At 41.0% G+C, this 24,262-nt stretch overlaps 1 protein-coding gene, 1 long non-coding RNA gene and 1 pseudogene across 7 annotated transcripts in view; 2 read left to right on the top strand and 1 right to left on the bottom strand.

The window, feature by feature from the left end:
* TACC1 (transforming acidic coiled-coil containing protein 1) overlaps positions 1-24,262 on the top strand; it is a 191,600-nt gene that overhangs the window by 37,318 nt on the left and 130,020 nt on the right. Inside the window, exon 1 of one of the 4 annotated variants that reach the window (XM_069075865.1) lies at positions 2,400-2,566. The exons of 2 other annotated variants lie outside the window; for them this stretch is intronic. In XM_069075865.1, coding sequence (XP_068931966.1) covers positions 2,496-2,566 — 71 coding nt within the window. In that variant the 5' untranslated portion in view covers positions 2,400-2,495. Of the gene's footprint in view, positions 1-2,399; positions 2,567-24,262 lie in introns of those variants that run through there. One more of the 4 variants, XM_069075868.1, reaches the window with a different exon arrangement.
* LOC138152110 (uncharacterized) overlaps positions 1-24,262 on the bottom strand; it is a 138,182-nt gene that overhangs the window by 70,529 nt on the left and 43,391 nt on the right. Inside the window, exon 1 of one of the 3 annotated variants that reach the window (XR_011166033.1) lies at positions 2,581-4,817. The exons of the other annotated variants lie outside the window; for them this stretch is intronic. This is a non-coding gene — a long non-coding RNA (uncharacterized lncRNA). Of the gene's footprint in view, positions 1-2,580; positions 4,818-24,262 lie in introns of those variants that run through there. 3 annotated transcript variants of the gene reach the window in all.
* Positions 6,729-9,219, top strand: LOC138152162 (transmembrane protein 11, mitochondrial-like; annotated as a pseudogene).

The following is a 24,262-nucleotide window of genomic DNA, read 5'->3' as shown; positions in this document are numbered from 1 at the left end:
AGAAGAATTGTCTTGTTCAAGGAACAGCAAAGAGGCCAGTATAACTGGATTGCAGAGTAATGTGGAAAAGTCAGGTGTCAGAAGGCTGCAAAACTGAGGGATGCGAAAGGTTGTGACAGGTTTTAAAAACCAGACAGAAGATTTTTAAAAATTTGATCCTGGAGATGATAGAAAGCCACTGAAGTTTATTGAGTAGGGGATGATGTAGTCAGACCTCTGTTTTAGGAAGATCACTTTGACAGCTGAATGGAAAATGGACTGGAGTAAGGAGAGATTTATATCTGGGAGACCAACAAACAGATTATTGCAACAGTCCAGGTGTGAGGTGATAAGGGTCTGACACAGGGTGGTGGCATGTCAGAGGAGAAAAGGGGCCACCTGCTTTTCTCCAAGGATATCTGCTTAAAGGATCATAACATATGGAGCTTGAAGGGTCATAAGTTCATAAGGACTTCAGAAATCATCTGGTCCATCCCCTTCATTTTACAGATGAGGAACTGAGACCTAAAGAGATAAAGTGACTTGCCCCATTATAGGGAAGTAGAAGATCCAAAATCCCCACCTGGGTCATCTAACTCTCCCAGCATTTCTTCCACTATAACATGCTGATTCCATTGCCTGGTTGCAAAGGCCCTACCATAGTGTATGGTATGGGTATAAATTGATCTAGCTTCTTCCTTTCCTAGCTGTTCTGATCAGAATAACACCGGAGCTGATACAAAGGGGGCTGAAAGGAGCCAAATTCTTGATGTGAGGCATCAAATAGCCCTTTTCCGTAATGCTACCAGACTGAGTTACATGCAAAATATTGTTGTGCAATCATGTCCAATTCTTCATGACTCCATTTGGAGTTTTCTTAGCAAAGATACTGGAGAGGTTTGCCATTTCCTTCTCTAGCTCATTTTACAGATGAGGAAACTGAGGCAAACAGGGTTAAATGACTTGCCTGGGCAGATCTGAACTCAGGAAGATGAGTCCAAGTGGAGCCTTCTATGCACTGTGCCACCTAGCTGCTGGCTGGGCAGGGTGGGGAAGGTTTTTTGGATGGTGACTGTGAGAAACAGGATTCTGTAGTAACAGAGGCAATCTGCAGCTGCCCGACAGCAGCAGAGTTCTTGAGCCAAGCTGGAAACCGCATGATTGTGCTGAAAGATGACGGTGGCAGCCCACAGGCGATGGCAGTGACCAGGAGCCTGGATAAAGGCAGTGGATGCCAAAACAAAGGGAAAGCAGATCCGGGGGCAAAGTCCAGATTTCTCATTTTACATCTGGGAAAACTGAAGCCCAGTGAATTGACTTTCCCCAGACCAAAACGTGATCAAATAGATTAGAACCCACCGTCTTCCCACCGGTAAGGCCACTCGTTGCACAGTATGACATCATTTTAGGCTTAGCCTCTGGTAGCCTAGCTAGAACCAGCTGCAGCCCTTCCAGCCCTCTGAGTCTACCAGGTGATGAAAACCGCGCAATAGAAGAGCCCAACATCCCTCCCGGACTTGAACAAGTGTCGTCGACTTGCAGAGCCCAGAAAGCGCCCCTTCTTTCTCCCTCCCCCCCCCCCCCCGAGAGATCTGATCCTCCAGCTGCGCCTTCCACTCCCCGTCCTCTGTCACATTTGAGGAGGAAAGGGGAAAAGGGAGAACAATTGCATGGGCTTTGCTTCACCCACGGGATGAGTGGGTCCGCTGTGAAGCATCGCAGCTGCAAGGTACTGAGTAGCTGAGTCCGGGATTTCGTGTTCGAATCTCTTCCCTGCTATTTATTGCTTGTGTAATCGTGAGCAAGACACTTTGGTTGTGTGGCCCTTAGTTTTATCTGTCAAATGAGGGAGTCAAGCTACATAATTTCTAAAGTTCATTCCAGTTTTAAATTCAGGGATTCTCAACTTTGGGGGGAGAGTGTCATGGACACTCCCCTCTCCCCCACAAAAAAAAAAAAATCTGGCAAAGCCTATGGGTCTACTTAAATAATTGAAGGAAATGCTAAATTTCAGTTAGAGGTTAGTGAAAATAATGCTGTAATTTTTTTTTCCCCATCCAAGTTCTCTGAAATCTAGTCGTGACCCCAGCAGGCTAATAACCGCCACTTTAATACTGTTTTTTTTCTATAATGACGCCCCTCCCCGCCCCTCGGCAGTCACATCACCCCCTCTGTTTAGTGGGCTGGTTATCCCTTCGCTTCTCTGGACACTCACCCCAACCCCGGGTAATCTAGGCTGGGGCGACTGAACGCTGCCACTGGCGAAGTTGGAAGCTGTTCAGGCTACCTCCCGCCCACTAGACAACGCAGTTGCCTCGAAGCTAGGCAGCCAGAAGGTCCCCGGAGCCTTTCCCTGGGGTTGGGGCAGGGCTCAAGACCCTGAGGAACGGCTGCCCCCACCCACTCTCCCACCCTCTGCTCCACCCCCTCTTCCTCCCTCCAGTCTCCAGTCCCGCCTGCAGCAGGGCAAGCCGAGGTGCCGAGCGGGAACCAAGTCCGCACTAAGTTAAGAAAAGATGGGAGGCTCCTTCTCCCAGAACCCGAAAGATGCGGCTGGGGAGAAGCCCCAGAGACCCAGGGAACCTGTGTGAGTCGGAATACCCTTTCTGTTTCCCGGAGCGCGGCGAGAGTCCGCCTCATGATGGGGCCCGGAGGGGAAAGAAGGTGGCCAGGGCTGGTTCGAGGGGAGCCAGGCAGCGCCGGGACGTGCCCAGCTGCTGCAGCTGCAGCTGCGGCCGCCCCGCCCTCGCTGAGCGTCCGTCAGTCGGTCCGTCCGTTAGTCGGTGTTCCCAGCCTAGCCTAGGGACTTAGCAGCTCCGGGAGCACCCGGCTCACTCTGGGGGTGAGGCTGTAGGGGAGACCTGGCGGAGTCTCAGTGCTGGTGGTTTTTTGGTGTCCTGGTGTGGTGGGACAACTACATAAGAACTGTACTAGGTCAAATTGAATTGTGTTTGGGTGGGGTGGGGGAAGGAAGGCAGGTACCTTGACCTTACCCTTCGAAGAGGAGGCACAGTGCGTCTTGACCGTAAATGGTCTGTGATAACCACATTGCATTATAAGTTTTAGACCCTGATGGAGACCTGGATTGAGGAAACTGAGGCCAATTAGAGTTGGATTCCAAAATAGGACTCCAAATGTCAAATTCTTTTGAATTTGAACCATGCTTCCTTCCCTCGTGCAAAAGGCACTTTACTGTACAATTAACCATTCCAATCCAACAAATATTTATTAACCACTTACTATATGCTAATGATATTACTTTAATACAAGCTGGAGAAGGTTAAAGGGGAGGAAATAGTTACTGACTTTGGTTTTGCCACTCCAATTTTCTGGAATCATAGCTTCCAAGGGAGTAAAATCATGTTTTCTCTTGATTTGGAGGTACAGGGACTGGTTTTGAGGATTGATTTTGTTGCTTGCTAGCTTTGTGACCCCTGGGCAAGTCACTTAACCCTGTTTGCCTCAGTTTTCTCATATGTAAAATGAGCTGGAGAAGGAGATAGCAAATCATCCAAGCGTCTTTGCCAAGAAAGCCTCAAATGGGGTCACCAAGAGTTGGACACCACTGAATAACAACAATATTTTCCTTATCTACCTCATGGGGTGATTGTGATTGTGAGGATCAATTTTTCATATGCAGGTTTTACTGCACAAAGACTTTTGGAACACCCTGCATATAAGGAAAAGCAATATGTAAATATGAACCATTATTATTTTATGAAGGAGAATTTAGAGGAAGTGACTAGAAGGAAATGGTGTGTGGTTTAGTGGAACTTCTGAGTTGCTAGATTCCACATAGGGCTTTAACATAATGACCTTGACTAGAAAGGAAATATAGGGAAGAAGGTTTTCCTACTTATTAAAGCACCAGAAAATATAATGCACTTGCCAAGGAGATCAAGGAGTGGTGAATTCTCCATCCCAGAGATATTGTAGATATTGTAGAGTGGATTCATGTTTTGCTTAAATTGAACAAGATGTATTTTTGAGAATGCCTGAAATTCGATTTTGTTCAATCGTTTTTCAGTCATGTTTGATCTTTTGTGACCCCATCTGGGGTTTTCTTAGTAAAGATACTGGAATTGTTTGTCATTTCCTTCTCCAGCTCATTTTACTGATGAGGAAACTGAGGCAAACAAGGGTTAAGTGATTTGCCTAGGATCACACAGCTAGTAAATGTCTGAGGCAGGATTTGAACTTAGGAAGATGAGTCTTCCTGACTCCAGGCCAAACACTCTATCTACTGTGCCACTTTAACTACCCCTAATTGTGACTCCAGACCCTTCTGCCACAAGTTCTGTTGATGTAGTCTTAATAATGACTAGGCCCTTGCTTGGCTTGCAGAGTTAGTGCTACTGAGTTGTCAGCCTAGAAGAACTACTGATGATTACAGTTTAACTCTCTTAGGAGATGTGTTTTGTAGCAGTTCCATTTTGAGAGGGAACATGATGTTGAAAGATTTATTAGCCACTCATGTTATAATTCAACAATGATTTCAGTAACCCCAAAAGCCAAAATTCAGACTGACTTTGCATAAATGAGGTGGTGTGGTAAAGGGAAAAGCTCAGTGACCTTGAAGTCAGCAGAGGTCTGTGTTCAGCTTCTCTTACTCTGCCACTCTTTCTGACTGTCAGAGCCCTCATATGTAAAAGAGGCATAATAATTCCCACATTGCTACCTCCTAGAGTTGTTGCAAGGATCAAATGAGGTAATATAAAATACTAAGCAAACCTTGAGGCGTTACATAAATGGCAGCTTATTATTTAGTGAGCAGTCTAGCCTGAAAATGCCTTCTCATCCCTCGTGGAGAGAAAGATACTAAGAAATACTCATAAGGAAAAAGTTGATTCAATAAGACTTCTAATTTTTTGGATGTTAAAATTGGTTTTAGGGTTTTTTGGTGGCTTTGGGTTTGGGGGTGATACCTACTTTTTCAATGCTAGTCAGTTTGATTCCACAAATGATTTCTTCCAACATTTTGATGAGAAAATTTTATGGGCCCTAAAGGAATGGGTTTATGTCAAACTCATGACTTTGCAATGCAATATATTTTGAGAGAGAGAGAGAAACTGCACTATCACAAGTAGACAGCCTAAGTTGTGGTAGGGAGACTCATAATTATCTTTTCTAAGGAAAGTTTCCTTAAGATTCATATACTATTGATGTGGGCAGATGCTTCTTATGAGTTTTGAATATACCCCGTGACCAAAACTCATTTCTGGAAGTTTAAAAAATAACACATCATCTTAGGATTTAGAGCTGGGAAGGACTTTAAGGGTCTTCCGGGTCTTTTGACTTAAAGCTCTATTGCTTTTTTTCAAATTGCCTCTGGGTGTGTCACTTTTGACATTATGCTACATTCATTTGGGGAAACAGCCTGACTTGTTTGCTCTTTGTAAATAAGGGCAGGGTTTATTGTGTATCTTGAAGCCTATTGAATTAATTCAGTGAGATCATGTTTCTTACTACAGAGCTCCAGAAATAGACCCTGCTGTCATCTCTGGAGTTTCTCAGTTTGGTGAATTTGGTGATTAATTATAAAATGTGTTCTTCAGCATCTTGGCAGTAGATTGGAGATCATCCTCCCTCATATGGTTCTGAAAACCCCCTTCTCAAAAGAGCACAGATCTAGCCTCAGGAATGATGAACATAAAACCCCAAAGTGGGTCTTTTTAACTTAGCAGACTTTATAACCATCTGCTATGTACAGGGCTCTATGTTAGCCAATAGGGATACAAAGCTGAAAACCTCCAGTTCCCTTGGCAGCTTACTTTCAACTACCAGTAAACATTAATTAAGTGGCTACTATGTGCCAGGCACTGTGTTAAGTGCCAGAACCACAAGGCAGAAGAAAGTGCCTGCCCTCCAGGAGTACACAGTCTAATGGGAAAGACAATATATAAACAACTGTGTACAAACAAGATGATATACAAGATAATTTGAGAGAAGTCTCAGAAGGAAGGCACTACTTGGGGGGTATGGGATGTACACAGATAAATATAATGCAAGGGAAAGATTATTATATGGCTGCAGACTACCATTTCAGGCACATTATACACCCCTCCCCTTCAGTGTACTCTACTTTCTTTTTTTTTTTTTTTTGGAGGGGGGAAAGCAGGGCAATTGGGGTTGAGTGACTTGCCCAAGGTCACTCTGCTAGTAAGTGTTAAGAGTCTGTGGTCGGATTTGAACTTGGGTCTTCCTGACTCCAGGGCTGGTGCTCTATTCACTGCTCCACCTAGCCGTCCCCAGTGCACTTCATTTTCTAGCCAAACTGTCCTGTTGAATATCTTTCACATATTCCATCTTCCATCTCTGTGCCTTTGCATCAACTGCTCCCTTTTGTAACTGGAAGATACTCTTTCCTCACTGTGCCTCTTAGAATCTGTAATGTCTTCAAAAACTCCTTCTGCTTGTTCTAAAATTGCCTTGGTTTTACTTTGTATTTTTGTATCTACTTGTATACACACATATTGTTTCTCCTTTGCATTTTGTATCTACTTTTGTACATGTTTGTTTCTCCTAGCCAAATGTAAGCTCCTTGAGGGGTAGGGATTGTTTCACTTTTGTCTTTGCATCCTCAGCACCTAGGAAAGTGCCTGGCACATAGTAGGTGCTTATTAAGTTATTTTTGATTGAAGTATTCTAGGAAGATTTGAGGGGAGGGAGGGAGACAGACAGAGAGAGAAAAGTAATGAGAGCCAGGGATGGGGAAGGAAAGCATATCTGAGCATAACCTTTGAAGGAAGATGAAGATTCTGAACTGCAGAGTTGAGGAAGTATGTCTCAGGTATGATGGAGGATTCTGGAAAAATAGGGAAGCAAGAGATGTGATATCGAGAAGTTCAAGTAACCTTAGTTGACTCGATAGGCAAATTGAGCCGGGACATGAGGTGCATGAAGAGGGGTAATATGCAATAAGGCTAGAAGGATAGGTAAGTTGGAACGAATTTGTGGAGGGCCTTGAATGCCAGGCTACATATCAATGTTTTGACTCCGAGACAGTAGGGAACCAAAGAAGTTTTTTGAACACTAGAGTGTGATCAGACCTGTGCTTTTGGAAGAACATTTTGGCAGCTCTTTAGAAGATGGATTGAAGAAAGAGGTTGGATGCAGAAAGCTGAAGCATAAAGTTTTTTCCACTATATAGTCCAAATAAGATGGGATGATGAGTGCCAGAACTAGAGATGAGAGGAGATTCAAGGGGATAGATGTGAGAACAAGCTTTTGGGGAAGTATATTGTCAAAACCCAAGAAAAAGAGTTTGAAAGACACCTCAGAGATCAACTAACCTCTCCTACATGTGAGCAGGAATTCATTTAACATTCCCCAACATGTAATTGCAAGACTCTGCTTGAAGATTTCCATTGGATTTCCAATGTGGCTGCTCGAGAAAGGTGGTGCCTTGACTCAGGCAGCAGTTACAGCAATGCCTGAGAGAGGGTCATCACCCTTATAGCATTCATGAGATCTACAGAGGATATGATGCCTAAGACCAGTTGGAATATGAATTGCAGCAAGCTTTAGAAGCACAGTACAAATAAACAGCCATAGAGCTCACCCAAATTGGCTATAAGACCGCCTACTACTCACCATAGGGAAGTGATGCACAAGGCAGCTGTCCTGGCAGACGGTGCCTGCTTCTTTGCCCCTTTGTTTGGCACTTCTTTTGGCTTATTCCCATTACATTTCTCTGCATGATTGTGCTGAGAGGGGCCTGTTGCAACCTTTTCACAGTTTGACCCCTGCTGTAGGTATTGAGTACCTATAAATTTTCCCAGCTGCCTTTGCATAACTTCCCTTCCTCCACTGCCAAATTGTTGATGAAGAAAGATGACCTGAACAGAAAGAGACTGAATAAATAAATACAAGAGTACATTCTGTCCTGGTGTACTCCCTAAAAAGGATTTACAACCTCTATATTATATTATTTATAGTAGAAAAAGAGCACTAGACCTGGAGTCAGGAAGAGCTGAATTCAGATTCAGCTTCAGAGGTTTACTGGCTTTGGACAAATTACTATCTCTGTTTGCCTCTGTTTCCTCAACAGCAAAAAGAGGATAGTAATAGTACCTACATCCCAGGGTTGTTGTGAGGATCAAATGAGACATAAAGTCCTTAGCACAGGGCTTGGCCCAGGGGAGATTCTTAATAAATGCTAGAACAGTGTATTACAGATTTCCATGGTAACATCACAATGAAAATTTAACAATTGGCTCCTCTAGGAGCTGGCCCTAACACTCCCCTGGCACTAGCAGCTGAAGGGATCAGAAAATGTGTCACATAGAAAGTGGGAGTGCTAGATCTGATGGGTGAAGGAAGCCAGAGATTCTGAGAAATGGAGGTAAGAAAGGAGACCAGCATAAAAGGGCACAGATGGAAACCCACTTCTAAAAAATTTCAGAGATAGAATCTTAGAGTTGAAAGGGATCTTAAAAGACTTCAAAATCATATCTTAAATACTAATCTTTAAGAATCTTAAAAGTATTCTAATGTCCTACCCAATGCGTGACTTCCTGCCATATAGTATGAAAAAGATACTTTAAAAGCTACCCTGTTAATTAATTGAGGTTTAGAAGGCAAATTCAAACATTAAAGAGAGCTTGTGGCTTATTTAATGCCTTCCTTTTTCAGATATGTATGGCAGCCCAAGCCTTCAAATATTTCTGAAAGTAGGATTTAATCTTCTCTCAGAGGAGGTTGCTGATATCCTGTTGGGACACATGGAGAGACTGGATAACACTGAGCTCCAGGAAATGCCCCTTTTCAGACTTAAGGAACTATAGAATCCATTGTTTCTTTGTGAATATTTTTTAAGTCACTCTTGAGGCCTCCAAGTTGATTATACTCAGCAGTCTCTAAGGCTATTGAAGTCATTGATGCTCCTGCAAATTAAGAATCTATGTTTCAAAATTTTGCTTATTCGAGTATTAAAAGTAAGGAAAGATAAAACTTTCTTCTTCCCAAAGCCTGCATGTAAGAGAATGAACATAGATGTAGTCAAGTAGGAATTTATTGAGTGTTGAAAACATTTTTTGTATTTTTTCTCCATTTTATTTTTTTGTTGTTGTTTGTTTTGTTTTTGCTTTTTGGAGAGGGGAAGGCAGGGCAATTGGGCTTAAGTGACTTGCCAAGGTTACATGGCTAGTAAGTGTTATATATCTGAGGACAAATTTGAACTCAGGTCCTCCTGACTCCAGGGCTGGTACTCTATTCACTGCACCATCTATCTGCCCTGTCTCCATTTTATTTTTTAAAAAATTTTCAAATTTTGGGGGCAGCTAGGTGGTTCAGCAAATACAGCACTGGCCCTGAAGTCAGGAGGACCTGAGTTCAAATCTGACCTCAGACACTTGACATACTTACTAGCCGTGTGACCTTAGGCTAGTCACTTAACCCCAATTGCCCTGCCCTGTCCTCTCCAAAAAGAAAAAAACTTTAAATTTTCAACATTTTATAATATTTTGAGCTCAAAAAATTTTTTCTTTCTCCCCTTCCCCCTTCCCAAAACAGCAAGCAATATGATATAGGTTATGCATATAACAATATATTAAACAGATTTCCACTTTTGTCATGTTGTGAAAAAAGAACCAGGACAAAAGGGGGAAACCATAAGAAAGAAAAAACAAACAAAAAAGAGAAAATAGTATGCTTTGATCTACATTCAGATTCCATAGTTCTTTCTCTGAATATGGGTAGCATTTTCCATCATTGGTCTTTTGGAATTGTCTTAGAAGAACTAAGTCAATCAAAGTTGATCATCACAAAATGTTACTGTTACTGTGTACAATGTTCTGCTTCTGCTCACTTCACTCAGCATCGGTTCATGTAAGTCTTTCCAAATGTTTAAAACATTTAACATTTAAAAAATTAATTTGCTCATGAACTAAGACAATTCCAAAAGACTCATAATGGGAGCTATGGAGTCTGAAAGCAGATCGAAGCATACTATATTCTCTCTTTTTTTCCTTTGTTCTTCTTTTCTTTTTCATGGTTTTTCCCTTTGGTTCTAATTGTTCTTTACAACATGACTAATGTGGAAATATGTTTGATATGATTGTACACGTATAGCCTATATCAGATTGCATGCCATATTGGGGAGAAGGAAGGGGAGAAAATTTAAACCTCAAAATCTTATAAAAGTGAATGTTGAAAAGTAAAACTAAATAAATAAATCTTTTAGAATCTTTAATTTGCTCTCCCAGCTCCAAACACAAAGAATAATTGAATTAATAACTATTGAGATCCATCATGGTAGAATCTAGGAAGACATTTTCATTTCATCTAGTTCATTTGTTTTTTCTTTTATTCATTCAATTTAGCTTAACCATTTATTGTTCACTATGTTACAAGCACTATGCTGGGCACTAAGGATGCAAACAACGAAATAGTCTCTGCCCTCAAGTGTTTCTGTTCTACTGGAATAGAATTCATTCAACAAGTTTTATCATATTTTTATTGATATCTATGACTTTATATCAACCCCTTCACCCTTTATCCAGGGAGACATACCTTGCAACAAAGACCAAAAAGAAAAAAGTAGTCCAGCAAAACCAACCAATAAATGTCTGACAGTGTATGCAATATTCCACAGGCCTATTCCCTCACCTCTGAAGAGAGAGGAAGTAAATATATGTGTGTATATGTTTATATATGTGTGTATTGTATATGCATATTGTGATATATACATATCTATATCTACATATACATATACATACACGTGTGTGTATGTGTATGTTTTCAACTCTTACCCATGGCTGAACCTGACCGTTATGACAGTGTTTAGTTTTGTTCTTTTTCTTTCTGTTTTTATTCAAGAAATATTTTTTAAACAAAAGCTATATTATGCAAGGACACTTTAATTGTCCACGCATAGTTTGAGGCTGCCCAGGCCAACTTCATTTTGTTAATACCCTATGTTAAAATTTTTTTATGAAATTTTGACAGTTCACTGTCATGCTAGTCAAATATTATCTCTGTGGAACTCACCACACCCTTGTGATATTTCACCTACTGTATTGTGTATAATGAGCCATATTTTAGAATCACAGAATTTTAAACTGGAAGGGGTAAGAGGGAAAGAAGAAGCATTTATTAAGCTCTGACTGTGTTTGAGGCACTGTGCTGAGTACTTTGAGATTATCTTATCCTGTCCTCATGACAACCCTGGAAGTTTGGTACTATTATTGTCCCCATTTTACAGCTGAGGAAACTAAGGCAAACAGTGGTTAAGTGACTTGCTCAGGGTCACACAGCTAATGATTGTCTGAGGCTGGATTTGAACTCAAGTCTCCCTGGAGTTTCAAGATTCTAGGCATTTTACCACCTAGCAGCTGTCTAGCTCCATACTCTCATTTTATAGATAAGGCCTTGAGAAGAAAATTTACTAGCTGGGTCTCACACAGATAGTATGAGCCAGGATTCAAGTTCAGATCCTTTGGCTGCCAAACTAATCCTCTCTCCACTCAACAAACACGTTCCCAGAGCCAGTGAATTTGTGTGGAAAGGTATGCCTGTGACACAAAGTGGTGATCACCAAGAAACTTGCCAAGAAGACAGGGTCACAGATTGAGAGCTGGAAGACCTCAACAGCCATCTCATTGACCCCTCTCATTTTATGGCCTTGGAAGCCAAAGTCCTAACCTTTCTATTGACTTCAGTCTCTCCTATATTCTTTTTTTTTTTGGAGGGGGCAAGGCAATTGGGGTTAAGTGACTTGCCCAAGCACAGCTAGTTAAGTGTCAAAGACCAAGTTTGAACTCAGGTCCTTCTGACTTCAGGGCTGGTGCTCTATTCACTGCGCCACCTAGCCACCCCTAGTATCTCCTATATTTAACTCAACTTGTCCATAATTGAACTCATTATTTTTTTCCCCAAACTTTCCTTCTTCCTAACTTCTTTATTATTGCTGAGGGTGCCACCATTCTCCCAGTCACCCAGGCTTGCACCCCAGGCATCATCCTCAATGCCTCTCTCTCACTCTCCCTTATCAATCTATTGTCAAGACCTGTCTATTTCACCTTTACATATACCCTCTTTCTCTCCTCTGACACTGCTACCACTCTAGTGCAGGGCCCTCTCTCCTTACACCTGGATTATTGTCCCCATTGGCATGGGGCAATAGCCTACTACTATTGGCTTAGCTGCTGCTTTCCTACTCCCCTCCATAGTCCACTAAGTTATCTAAATGATCTTAAAGTTCAGGTCTGACCACGTTACCCCTCTACTCAATAAACTCCAATGGTTCCCTATCACCTCCAAAATCAAATTTAAAATCCTCTGATTGGTGTTCAAAGCCTTACACACACACACTCACATGCACACACATGCACACATATGCTCCTCCAACTTTTCCAGTCTGCCTATACCTTAATCCCTTCCTCTACTCACAATGTACTCTGTGATCCAATGACACTGGTCTCCTTGCTGTTCCTTAAGGAAAAGATTCCATTTCCAGACCACTGGAATGTTCACTGGCTGTCCTTCATTCAGGTAATCCTTTCCATCCTCACCTCCACCTTCTGGCTTTCCTAGTTTCCTTCAAGTCCCAGGTAAAATCCCATCTTCTGCAGGGAGCCTTTCCTGATCCCCCTTGATTCTATTACCTTCTCTCTGTTGATAATTTCCAATTTTTCTTGCACATAGCTTGGTTGTATATGGTTGTTTGCATGGTAAAGGGTCCATTAGATTGTGAGATCCTTGAGTACTGGGACTGTCTTTGCCCTTTCTTTGTATCTCTAGCAGTTAGCACAGTTTTTGGTACATGGTACATTCTTTTTTTTTTTTTTTTTGCTTTTTGGAGGGAAATTGGGATTAAGTGACTTGCCCAAGGTCACATGGCTAGTAAGTGTGTCAAGTGTCTGAGGCCTCATTTGAACTCAGATCCTCCTGACTCCAGGGCCTGTGCTCTATTCACTGTGCCACCTAGCTGGCCAAACATGGTGCATTCTTAAAAAATGTTTATTGACTGACTGACTTGCTAAGGCCTAGGGAGGTTTCAGAGAAGGTCTTCAATAGAGGAAGATGTGTAAGCAACCAGGTGGTGTAGTGCAACACTTCTTAAACTGTAAGTCAAGACAATTTTAGCAATGGTAAAAGGTTTATGAATGCACAGGGGCTAAAAATTAATTAAAAATCAAACATGTAATGAATCCAAGGTATTTCTGGCAGTGCTTGCCCATGTTGTATTGCTCAACTTCACTGCGACCTTGGTTCTGAACACAAAGCATGTGCACTTTGCACTGACCATGCCCTCAGGCCAATGCCAACAAATGCTGCTGAAATTCAAAAAGGGGTCCCAAGTGGAAAAAGTTTAAGAAGCTCTGAATAGTGGATAGAGTGATGGTCCTGGAATCAGGAAGACATAAATTCAAGTCCAGCCTCAGACACTTAACTATGTGACCCTGGGTAAGTCACCCTCTACCTCAGTTTCCTTATCTGTAAAATGGGGATAATTTTAACATCAATCTCAAAGGGTCATAGTGAGGATTAAGTCAAATGATATTTGTAAAGTGCTAAGGCACAGTGCCTAGTCCCTTTCCCCCATCTTAAGTTCTCATGAGAAAAATGAGACTTGAAATGATCTGCTCCAAGATGACCCTGTAAACATTAGAGCCAAGGCCATAATACAGTGTTCTTTCCTGTATATCATATTGACTCCTTAAAAGGAAGTGCTTGGTTATGAACAGCACAGTTACCACTGGCTATAAGTTGTTTGGGAGGGAAAGTCCTTAAGGGAAGGCAGATGTCCAAGGGGAAAAAAAGGCTCTGTGTTTTTGACATGTCTTCATTAAGGAAAGATTAAATAACTATGAATAAAAAGCATTTATTAGGCACTTATGCCATGTAAAGTACCATGCTAAGTGCTGAGGATGCAAAAGGGTCAAAAGAAGTTTACTACGTGGGGGAAGAGGGTAACCACTATGTAAGTGAAGGAAGAGAAGAAATGCTTGGCATGACCTTTCCAGAGGCAATAGTAGTATTGATATGGAGATGGAAACAGGGTGTGGATGCCACCCAATCAGTAAGCATGTATTAAGCACATACTGTATACCAGGCTCAGTGTTAGACATTGAGGATAAAAAAACCAAAAGTGAAAGAAGATGGGGCTGGGATGGCCAGATGGAAGCAGGTTCTGGCTAGATAGGGTAGGCAATGTGAAGTCACTCTCACTGAGTTACCAGTATGAGAGTCTGACTTTAAGACATATCCAAATCTCAGAAATCGCATAAGGAAAGACTGTACTTGGAGGAAATAAATAAATTCCTCTGTGAGTTTCCCTCTTCCTCCCACCACCTGTGTTCTCATCATCACCAAAAAGCATTTAAGATCCCACTTGTTCAGGGTGTTGTGCAGAATTGGAATTTGTTGATGTGCAATTAAGAGACATGTGGAGAATGTGGGAAGAGATTTGTGGAACAGGCATAGAAAATAAGGTATGTGAGGAATGATGAAAAAAATGGATTATTTAAACCAGAAGGGAGGCCTAGCTAAGGAGTCTGAAAATACTGATTGTTAACAAAAGATGAAAGGTGCTTAAGAAGGAAATGGGAAATTGTACCTCTCCATTTCTTGTAACACCTGCATTAAAATGGTGACTTGAATTGAATGACTGGGATAGAAACATAGGGATATTTAAGTTTTTTCACTAAAGTTCTCCTTTGGTGCCTCCTTATGGCATGGAGGTACCCCTTGTTTCTGGAAGGCTCTGCCAGGAAAGTACAATCCATAGTATAGGTCCTACTAAGTTAGAAGTGTTTTGACCACAGGGATGAACATGTTTGTCATCTCAGGACCAACCCAAATTTAGAAATGGGCATCTCTCAAAGATTCACTACTAACTGATGGATGGGAAGAAGAGGGAAACATGGCAATTCATGAAGCAACCTACCGAACAGGGGTCCAGAACAGATTTTTATGTGTCAGTAGGAGAACCTGACCCATGAAACCACTGATCTTTTGAGGTACCAAATTATATCTAGGTTAGATGTAAAAAACAACTTTGTGATTTTCAAAAATTGCTAAAATAACAAAAAAAGTTTGTGAGGGTCTTAGATACCCATCTTTCCAGGGTTAGACCTGCTTGGTAAAAGGGAGATGGGTTAGTATCCCTTTAGATCTCTTCAGTCTTCTAGTTCGGTGATAATTCCACATTCCTATCCCTCCCCTCGGGGACCTTACATTCTAAATAGGGAATACAATAAATAAAAGAAAACTGAAAAGGGGATGGGGAGAAGGTACTTTTGAGGTGGCATGGTAGCAAAGTCCAAAAGGCAGAAGCACATCTGGGATGAGAATGAAGTATGGCCTGGTTGGGACCATAACCAAAATGGAAGTCCCTGGAAAGAACTCACCAGTGAAAGAAGGGGAAGAGGAGGGGATCAGCATGGCAGAAGGATATTTGGGATGGAGAAGGCCCCCCAGACAATAAGGAAAATTCTTACTATTGTTCAAGTCCCAGCTAAAATCTCACCTTCCCTAGGTGGTGCAGTGAATAGAGTACTGGCCCTGGAGTCAGGAGGACCTGAGTACAAATTCAGCCTCAGACACTTAACACTGACTAGCCGTGTGACCTTGGGCAAGTCACTTAACCCCAATTGCTTTGCCTTCCCCCCTCCAAAAAATAATAAATAAATATCCCCTAAAATGTCACCCTCCCTGGAAAGCCTTTCCTGATTCTCCCTTAATTCTAGAGCCTTTCCTCTGATAATTATTTCCAATTTATCCTAGATGTAGTTTGTTTACTTGTCTTCCCCATTTGGCTGTGGGCTCTTTGAGAACATGAAGGCTTTTGCATTTCTTTGTACCCCCAGGGCTAATTAAATGCTTATTGCCTGAGATGGATTTTCTGCAATTGATGGGTGCCCAAGGTGGATGACTGAGGTTGCTACAAACAGAAATAGATTGGGTTGGTACTAAACAGTGAAACTTAATTAACAAAGCATGCAGTTGGCTTGCTGAGGATATGTGCCACCTGGCCTTGTTTTGATTTTTCTTTGCCCTCTTTTCTTCTGCTTAGTAATGGTAAAATTAGATGTTAACACTAAAAGGGTACAGGTATGAGCCGGTGCTTGTTTACTCCCTCAAGTGGATACATCTCTCATGTGTGGAAGACTTCTAGGAATGGGAAATTAAAGAAAATAGATATGCCTATAGCTGCTGGGAATATAAAGACAAAAGAGAACAGTCCCTGCCCTTGAGAGGTTTGCATTCTCTTAGAAGAGAAATGTGTGTGTGTGTCTGTCAGTCTATGGGTGTGTATCTATATATACACACCCATATAGATGTGTATATGTATACACCCATATATGTATATATACACACCCCTACATGTATATATATACATATTCATATATATGTATATACACATAGTATTTCAGTCTAGCTATTGTGTCAATCATAATGAAATCTGTCTAGTATGCTAGAATTGCCTTAGCAGAGGGGTTATGGAAGAATTCACAAGGGCATTCCTATATATGCCCCCTACTGTATAACACTCTTTATTCTGATTTTCTTTATCAATTTTGGATGATTTTGATATCCTTTTAAATTTAAAAATTCCTCCCAACCTCCTCCAGTTTGGTAGATCATCGATTTCCATTCTAATTTAAACAAGCTTTTGTGGATAATTTTTGAAGACACAAAGTCCAAGAGTTAGTTGGTGGGAAGTTATTAGCAATTCAGAGGGCAGCAGAAACAAGAAAGAAGCTCTGGGGATCCCAGAGGAGGAAAGGGTTGAGAGCAGGAGAGAAAGGAATACAAAGCGTATAATCTCCATATGTCTGTGGCTGCCCTGGAGAAAAAAAGGAGCCTGTGGCAAGAGCTCTGCAGCTGGAGGGAATTTAGAGGAAGCCAGGGGGTGGTGTGGCTTCATGTAAAAACCTTGCTAGAGCTTGGAGAATATTTAAAGACAAAATTGAAAGAATTTCATATTAGGGTTTGCTCCAACTGCTTATCTGAGTGCCAGATTCTTTTTTTTTTTTGGAGGGGGGAAGCAACTGGGGCTAAGTAATTTACTCAAAGTCACATGGCTACCCGTGTTTCCCCAATAATAAGACCTATCCCAAAAATAAGCCCTCCCCTTACTGTGTAAGATTTCTCTAAAATAAGCCCTCCCCCGAAAATAAGCCCTATTGAGATTGCTACTGTAGTGAAGGTGATCCCCTGCACTACACGCTACATTATGGTACCCTCTGTATGCACCGTCACCCCCCCTGAAACGCACGCCGTGGTCCAAGCTGCATCCAATCAGAGCTGCAGCAGTGAGTGCATCATCCTGTTCTTTATTGAATTCATTATTGAATAAAGGTACATTTTTTTGTTCACATTTACCTGTTTATTAAAATTGCTGTCAATGTTCATTAAAATAAGCCCTCCCCTGAAAATAAGCCCTGTGGTGTTTTTCTGTCCAAAAAAATAATAAGACAGTGTCTTATTATTGGGGAAACACGGGTAGTAAGTGTCAAGTGTCTGAGGCCAGATCTGAACTCAGGTGCTCCTGACTCCAGCACCAGTACTCTATTCACTGTGCCACCTAGCTGCTCTGAGTACCAGACTTACAGCTTAGTCTGACCTCCCTCACCTTCCTAGGATACTTGGACTTCATTGTGCTGTCTCTATTGACTGATTCCGGTCCTGTGTCACCTTCCTTCCTCCTACCTCTGGTCCTTCAGCACCATGAACTTTATGCCCCATGCTCATCTTGGTTTGTTGAATGCCAATTCTCTCCCATCCCTGTCCCTTACCCTTTCTCCCCCCCCCCCCCATCAGAAATCACCTGGGCAGAGACCAGTTTGACCTTTCTTTGTATCTCCTTCAATCCCTTGATCCTCAACAACAACCCTAGGAAGGCGGTGCTATTGTTATTACTCCCCATTTTACAGCTGAGGAAACTGAGGCCAACAGAGAAGTGACTTTCCCAGGTTGACACATTCAGAGTCTGAAGCTGGATTTGGACTCTGGTCTTCCTGATTTCAGGTCAAGTGTTATTTGCTATACCACTTAGCTATTATGCAGAGAAGAGAAAAGTACCAAAGTTGGTCAGAGACATCAAAGAGGAAGGAAAGCCTAGGCGGGGTAAGGGATCCATGAAAACTGCCTGGAGGGGGTAATTATCGTGGAGCCTGCAGACTCATTGAATTGGGTGAGAATTAAAATTTTTTGGCCAGAATTCTGGAGCTATCATGTCCGGTAGCCATTTGGAACTGAAATTTAAGAGGATTTCATCTTGTTAATGGCTAGTGATAAACAGAAATGTTACACTATAAATTTAAATCAAGTATCTTTTCATTGAGAGGATGATGTGGCCCTTGACTGCTGGGTTCTCCAAGAATCGGGAGCTTGTGCTTTATCTCTTGTTACGGGCACTCTGAACACTTTGTTCTGGCTGTGGAGCTCATCAAGTTTCAGCAAACAGATATTGTGGAGAACATTTGGAGTAAAAAGAAACACCCCATGTAAAGTAGCTCTGACCAAAAAGGGAAACGTGGATTATACATAAAAAAATTATAGTGCTTTAAAGTTTACATAGTGATAGATATTTGTTGTCCCAAAAGTCTTAGTGTATTTGAAAACTTTTAATAACAGAAAATGACATTGAGACTTTTGGTACACTGTGTATGTGGTTGGGGTGGTCTGGGGAGGGGGTTCAGTGACTATCCCATCCTTACAATAATCTTATGAAATAGCTGCACAGGGAGCATTATTCCCAGTGTATGGATGAGGAAATGGAGGTTCAGAGACTAAGTGACTTGCCCATTATTCACACAACTAGTTGGGGGTAAGGAGTGGGTCATTGGACCCAGTTCTCCCTGACTCTTTCACAATGCCTTTCATTATGGTTTAGGTGTTTCATATTAGCATTTGCTGAAGCCCCTAGAATCTTTCAAGTTCCTCCAATCTACTTCCCATTCCCTGTTCTGCCCTGCTTCTCCAGCCCCACCTTGTTATGGCCAAGATCTACACCCACTTGTCATTCTCCAAGTGGTTATACCCTTTCCCAGAATCCCTAGAGCTATGAGCTTCCCTACACTTGAAATTGTCTCAACTCCAGCACTCAGACTTCCTCTTCAATGAGCTGTGCCCCTATGGCCTTCGGTTGCCCAGGCTTCCTGATACATTTTGGTTCCAGTGCTCCCAGACCCTCAGCTTGTGACACTTCATAGCATTATCCCTAAAACCTCCCTAGATACTACATCTTATACAAAGGACACTTTTCCCACAACCCCAAAATTGAAACTGATATGTCACATCTCCTTCAGATCTAATCTACTCAAAGTGATCTCTTAAACCAGTGAAATTCTGTGGATTTTTTTTTCTTCAAAGTTCTCCTCAGACAAAGTTCTCTTGGAGAAAATGAATTTTATGGCCTTTTCCTGCTGATAAGATGGAATGTAAATATTGGAAAAAATAAGTCCATTCTGTTAGTATAAGATTATTGTATGTCAAATGCCTAGTTTATTGAGGATTTACAACACAAAATAAATAGAGAACTCCTCTTTTATTGTTTTTGGTTTGGCTTATTCCTGCCTTTCAGGTTTACATTCCTAACAATTGTAAAATTATGTTTCTATGACTGCATCAGAATTGTGCTTCAGTTAGTGATGAGAGAGAAGAAAGCTAGAAAATCACATAGCTAATATGCTGGATGAAAGAAGTAGTATTCTAAAAGATGTTGACAGGCTAGACTATTGAGCCAAGTCTAATAAAATTAATTTGGATAAATGTAAATTACTACAGATTGGTTCAAGAGATCAACCTCGGCAATACAGAATTGTGGAGTATGATTTAATAACATTTCTTCTGGAAAAGATGACCAAAAAGAGAAGGGCATACTCAGAGTCAAAAGGGTTATATGGAAGGATGGACAGAAATAAGCATTTATTAAGTACCTACTGTGTGCCATGCACCATGCTAAGTGCTTTACAAACATTATCTTACTTGATCCTCACAACAAACTTGGGTGGGCTTTTATTATCTCTATTTTACATTTGAAGAAATTGAGTCAGAAAGAGGTTAAGTGACTTGCCTAGGGTCACACAACTGGTAAGGGTCTGAGGCCAGATTTGACTTCAAGTCTAGCTAGGTTTCACAGTGGATAGAGTGCCTGGACTATAGTCAGGAAGACTCATCTTCCTGAGTTCAAATCTGACCTCAGGCACTCACTAGGTCTGTTTCCCTGGACAAGTCATTTAATGCTTGTCTGCCTCAGTTTCCTCATCTGTAAAATGAACTGGAGAAGGAAATGGAAAGCCATTGCTGTATCTTTGCCAAGAAAACTCCAAATGGCACAGAGTTGGACATAACTGAAGAACAACTCAGCAACAGATTTCTGACTTCAGGCCCACTGCTCTAGCCACTGCCCTTATATGGATAAGAGTTTCCCAAAGCTGATATGACCTTAGGCTACACAGAAAGGCATAGTATCAAGAATGGGAGAGTTGGGGCGGCCAGGTAGCACAGCGAGTAAGAGCACCGGCTCCAGTGTTGAGAAGACCTGGAGAATGAATCCTGGGCTCAGACACTTAGCACCCACCCAGAAACACCTGGCCGTGTAACCTTGAGCAAGTTACTTAACCCCAATTGCTTAGGGGCGGCCAGGTGGCTCTGCAAGTAAGAGCACTGGCTCCAGTGTCAGGATGACCTGGATCAAATCTGGGCTCAGATACTCAGCACCACACCCAGAAATAACTGGCCGTGTAACCTTGAGCAAGTTACTTAACCCCGATTGCTTTAAAAAAAAAAAAAAAGAATGGGAGAGTTGATAGTACAAATGAATTGTCATGGTCTTACCAGATCTTGGGTATAGTGTTCATTTCTGGGCACTACCTTCCTAAAACAGAATGACTGGAGGGTATCCAGAAGAAGGTGAACCAAGACGCATAAAAAGCCTAGAACTTGGACCATACCAGAATCCCTTAAAGGAAACCAGGCACAGGATAGAGAAGAGTAGACTTTAAAGACACATGATTTCAAGTATATGAAAGGTGAACATCCAGAAAAAAAGAATTAAATTTATACTACTAGAATTCAGAAGTCAGAACTAATATGGGTAAGAGAAATGGCACATCAGTACATTTAAGCTTGATTAAGGAAAAAAATCTATACCATAAAATAATAATAATAGCTAACATTTATATAGCACCTACTATGTGCCAAACATTGTTCCAATGATAATTATTATCTAATTTGATCCTCACAAAAACCCTTCAAGGTAAATGCTATTGTTATTCACATTTTCTATTGAAGAAATTGAGGCAGACAGAGCTTAAGTGACTTGCCCAGGGTCACAGAGCTAGGAAGTGTCTGAGACCAGATTTGAACTCTCAAAAATGATTCTTCCTGACTTTGGGCCCAGGACTCTATCCATGGTGTCACCTAACTTCCCCAAAGGCAGTGGGGTACTCCCATAATAGAGAATCTTTAAATCAACACTGGATGACCACTTGTCAGATGTATGGTAAAACTGATTCTTCTTCTGGGAGAGATTGTACTAAATGGCCTCTCATGCCCCCTCAGACTCCTAGGTGCTGTGATTCCAGGTTCATCGGTACTGGTGACTGCTTGAAGACAACCACTCCGACTCTACTGAGGCAGAATGTGGGAGTGGGGACTGACCTTGGAGAGCACACTTTTGTTCTTTGGATTTTAAGATTAGACTGGATGGAAAGGCCAGAGTCAGTTCTTATCACCCAGCAAAATGTGTGTGTGTGTGTGTGTGTGTGTGTGTGTGTGTGTGTGTGTGTGTGTGTGTGTGTGAGAGAGAGAGAGAGAGAGAGAGAGAAACACATGACCAAGTAGTATGCTTGTATTTCAACTTTCTGCTGAGTTATTTCCTTCCTTTTCAGCAATAGTGTAAAGATGGTCATAGAAGAGATACCTATCCTGAATCTATCTCCTCAAAGAGCATAGCAACAAAGAAATAAAAGAAAAAATGACAAATATGAAATAGACAAATCTCTAATTGCTCAGGAAAGACTTAAATATTCCATTATCAAAATAAGAGGTGCCTCAATCAGAACTGAGTGCCTGGTAGGCATTGAATAAATTACAGAATCATATTTGAATTGAAATAATAAACCATAGATGTGAGCAATATGGTTAACGAGATGGAAATGAACTAATTTATGAAAAGAACTATTCTGGAAAAATTAGGTAACCTTCAGTTTTTGTACTTAAGGTATACACAGATCCTCTACGAATTGATCCTACATGGGGCTCTTATACTAGTACTTTAAAAGATCTAGAATTTCATTGGTTTGTACACTTCCACACATATAGACCTCAACTCATCCGCAGTTTGGTAGACAGTTAAAAGAGTTTCTTTGTTACTACCTCACCCCAAATTCATTACCTCGTTGGAAGCTGCTATTATGTTTAGCATAGAGAAACAGTTGGACATTGCCAATTCAGGAACTTGTTTTGTTTTGCTTGCCTATGCATATTTGTTACAAGTGGTTTGTTCTTTTTTAATGGAGGAGAGGTAAAAGAGAAAAACATTTTTATTCATAGAAAAAAAATTAATTAATTTTTTTTAAAAGCACCTGGAATAGCAATGCCATACTAAGAATCAGAAGACTAAGTACAAATAAAAATCAGTAGAGCCAGAATTTAAATACTGGTTCCTAAACTTACTAGTTGGATGGCCTTGGCCATGTCCCTTAACCAACTCAAACCTCAGTTTCCTCTTATCCAGAAAGGTTTTAAAAACTTTTGTTCCACTTATTCCCCAGAGTTGGTGTGAGGAAAGTACCTCACAAACCTCAAAGGGCTCTATTGAGATCCTGTTTACCATTCAGATTCTGTGAGATGTCACTGAGGCTCCATATATATATATATATATATATATATATATATATATATATATATATATGTAAACAGTCTGTACATTCATTGCTAAGTCTCTAACCAAAGCCCTTCCAACTTTACAGGACCTTTGAGAGCATGTGTTTCATTGTTACAGCCTTTGAGAAGCCAGGACCACATTCATCCAGTACAACCCTTCATTTTCCTTTTTTTTTTCTTTTTTGGAGGAGGAGGGCAAAGCAATTGGGGTTAAGTGACTTGCCCAAGGTCACACAGCTAGTAAGTGTATCAAACATCTGAGACTGAATTTGAACTCAGGTCCTCCTGACTCCAGGGCCAGTGCTCTATTCACTAAGCCACCTAGCTGCCCCTAACCCTTTATTTTCGATAAGAAAATTGAGAACCAGAGAGGTTAGGTCACACAGGTACTCAGTGGCAGAACTGGCATTCAACCTACATCCTTTGACCCTAAATCCTTCGTACTTTCCACTAGACTGTGCCTGACCGGCTCCTCTATGCTGAAATGAGGTGATGGCGAAAGACGTGAGTAGAGAAAAAATCTTAGTCATCTTTTTAAAAAGATAGTATACATACCACAGTTTTGGACCAAGATACAAGATACCAAGACCAAAATACAAGAAAAAAAATTCTAAGTATTTAATATAAATTTTCCACATGCCTATTTTAAAATGTGGGAAGTTATGTGGAGTGTGTTGGATAAAGCACTTAGCCTGGAGTCAAGAAGATCTGAGTTCAAATGTGGACTCAGACACTTACTAGCTGTGTGACCCTGGGCAAGTCACTTAACACTATTTTCCTCAGTTTCCTCATCTGTAAAATGAGCTGGAGATGGACATGGCAAATCACTCTAATATCTCTACCAAGAAAACTTCAAATGGGGTCATGAAGAGTCAGATACAACTGAACAACAAAATAACAAATTTTAAAATAGTTCCCTAAGTAACTTTGAGTCAACTGGAAAATTTTAGAAAGTAAGAACAGATTGTTTAAATAAGGGTGAAAATATAAGCAGTACATAGGAGAATTTATGAGCAAAACTGTTCTTAGAGGAAAATTCATGATGCTCGATGCCTACATTAACAAATAAGAAAGTGAAATATAGTGAATTATGCCTGTACTGAAAAACTTTAGGAAGAGCATAGAATAAATCAAAGGCAAGTAGAGGAAAGGAAATAAACATCAAAGCAAAATAAAATGGAAAATGGAGTGGTAAGCAATGAGACTAGAAAAAAATAATAAACCAAGAAGCTTTTGAAAAAATGTTCATAAAATTGATGAGGCACTGAACAAAATTATCATAAAAAGAAAAAAGCAAGACTCAGAAAATTAGAAATGTATAAAGAGATCATTTCAAAATCTTGCATATATCTCTTCATTTATATATTATATATAAATATAATTCCACATTGTTCATGTCTGTGGTTTATTATTTCAATTCAAATAAGATTCTGCGATTTTA

This window comes from Petaurus breviceps, unplaced genomic scaffold, assembly GCF_028583685.1.
Source record: "Petaurus breviceps papuanus isolate PSGF00001 unplaced genomic scaffold, PetGlider_PUasm1.0 90919, whole genome shotgun sequence".
Taxonomy (NCBI): Eukaryota; Metazoa; Chordata; class Mammalia; order Diprotodontia; family Petauridae; genus Petaurus; species Petaurus breviceps.
The sequence above is the reverse complement of the archived record's forward strand: the minus strand, read 5'-3'. Positions and strand labels throughout refer to the sequence as shown.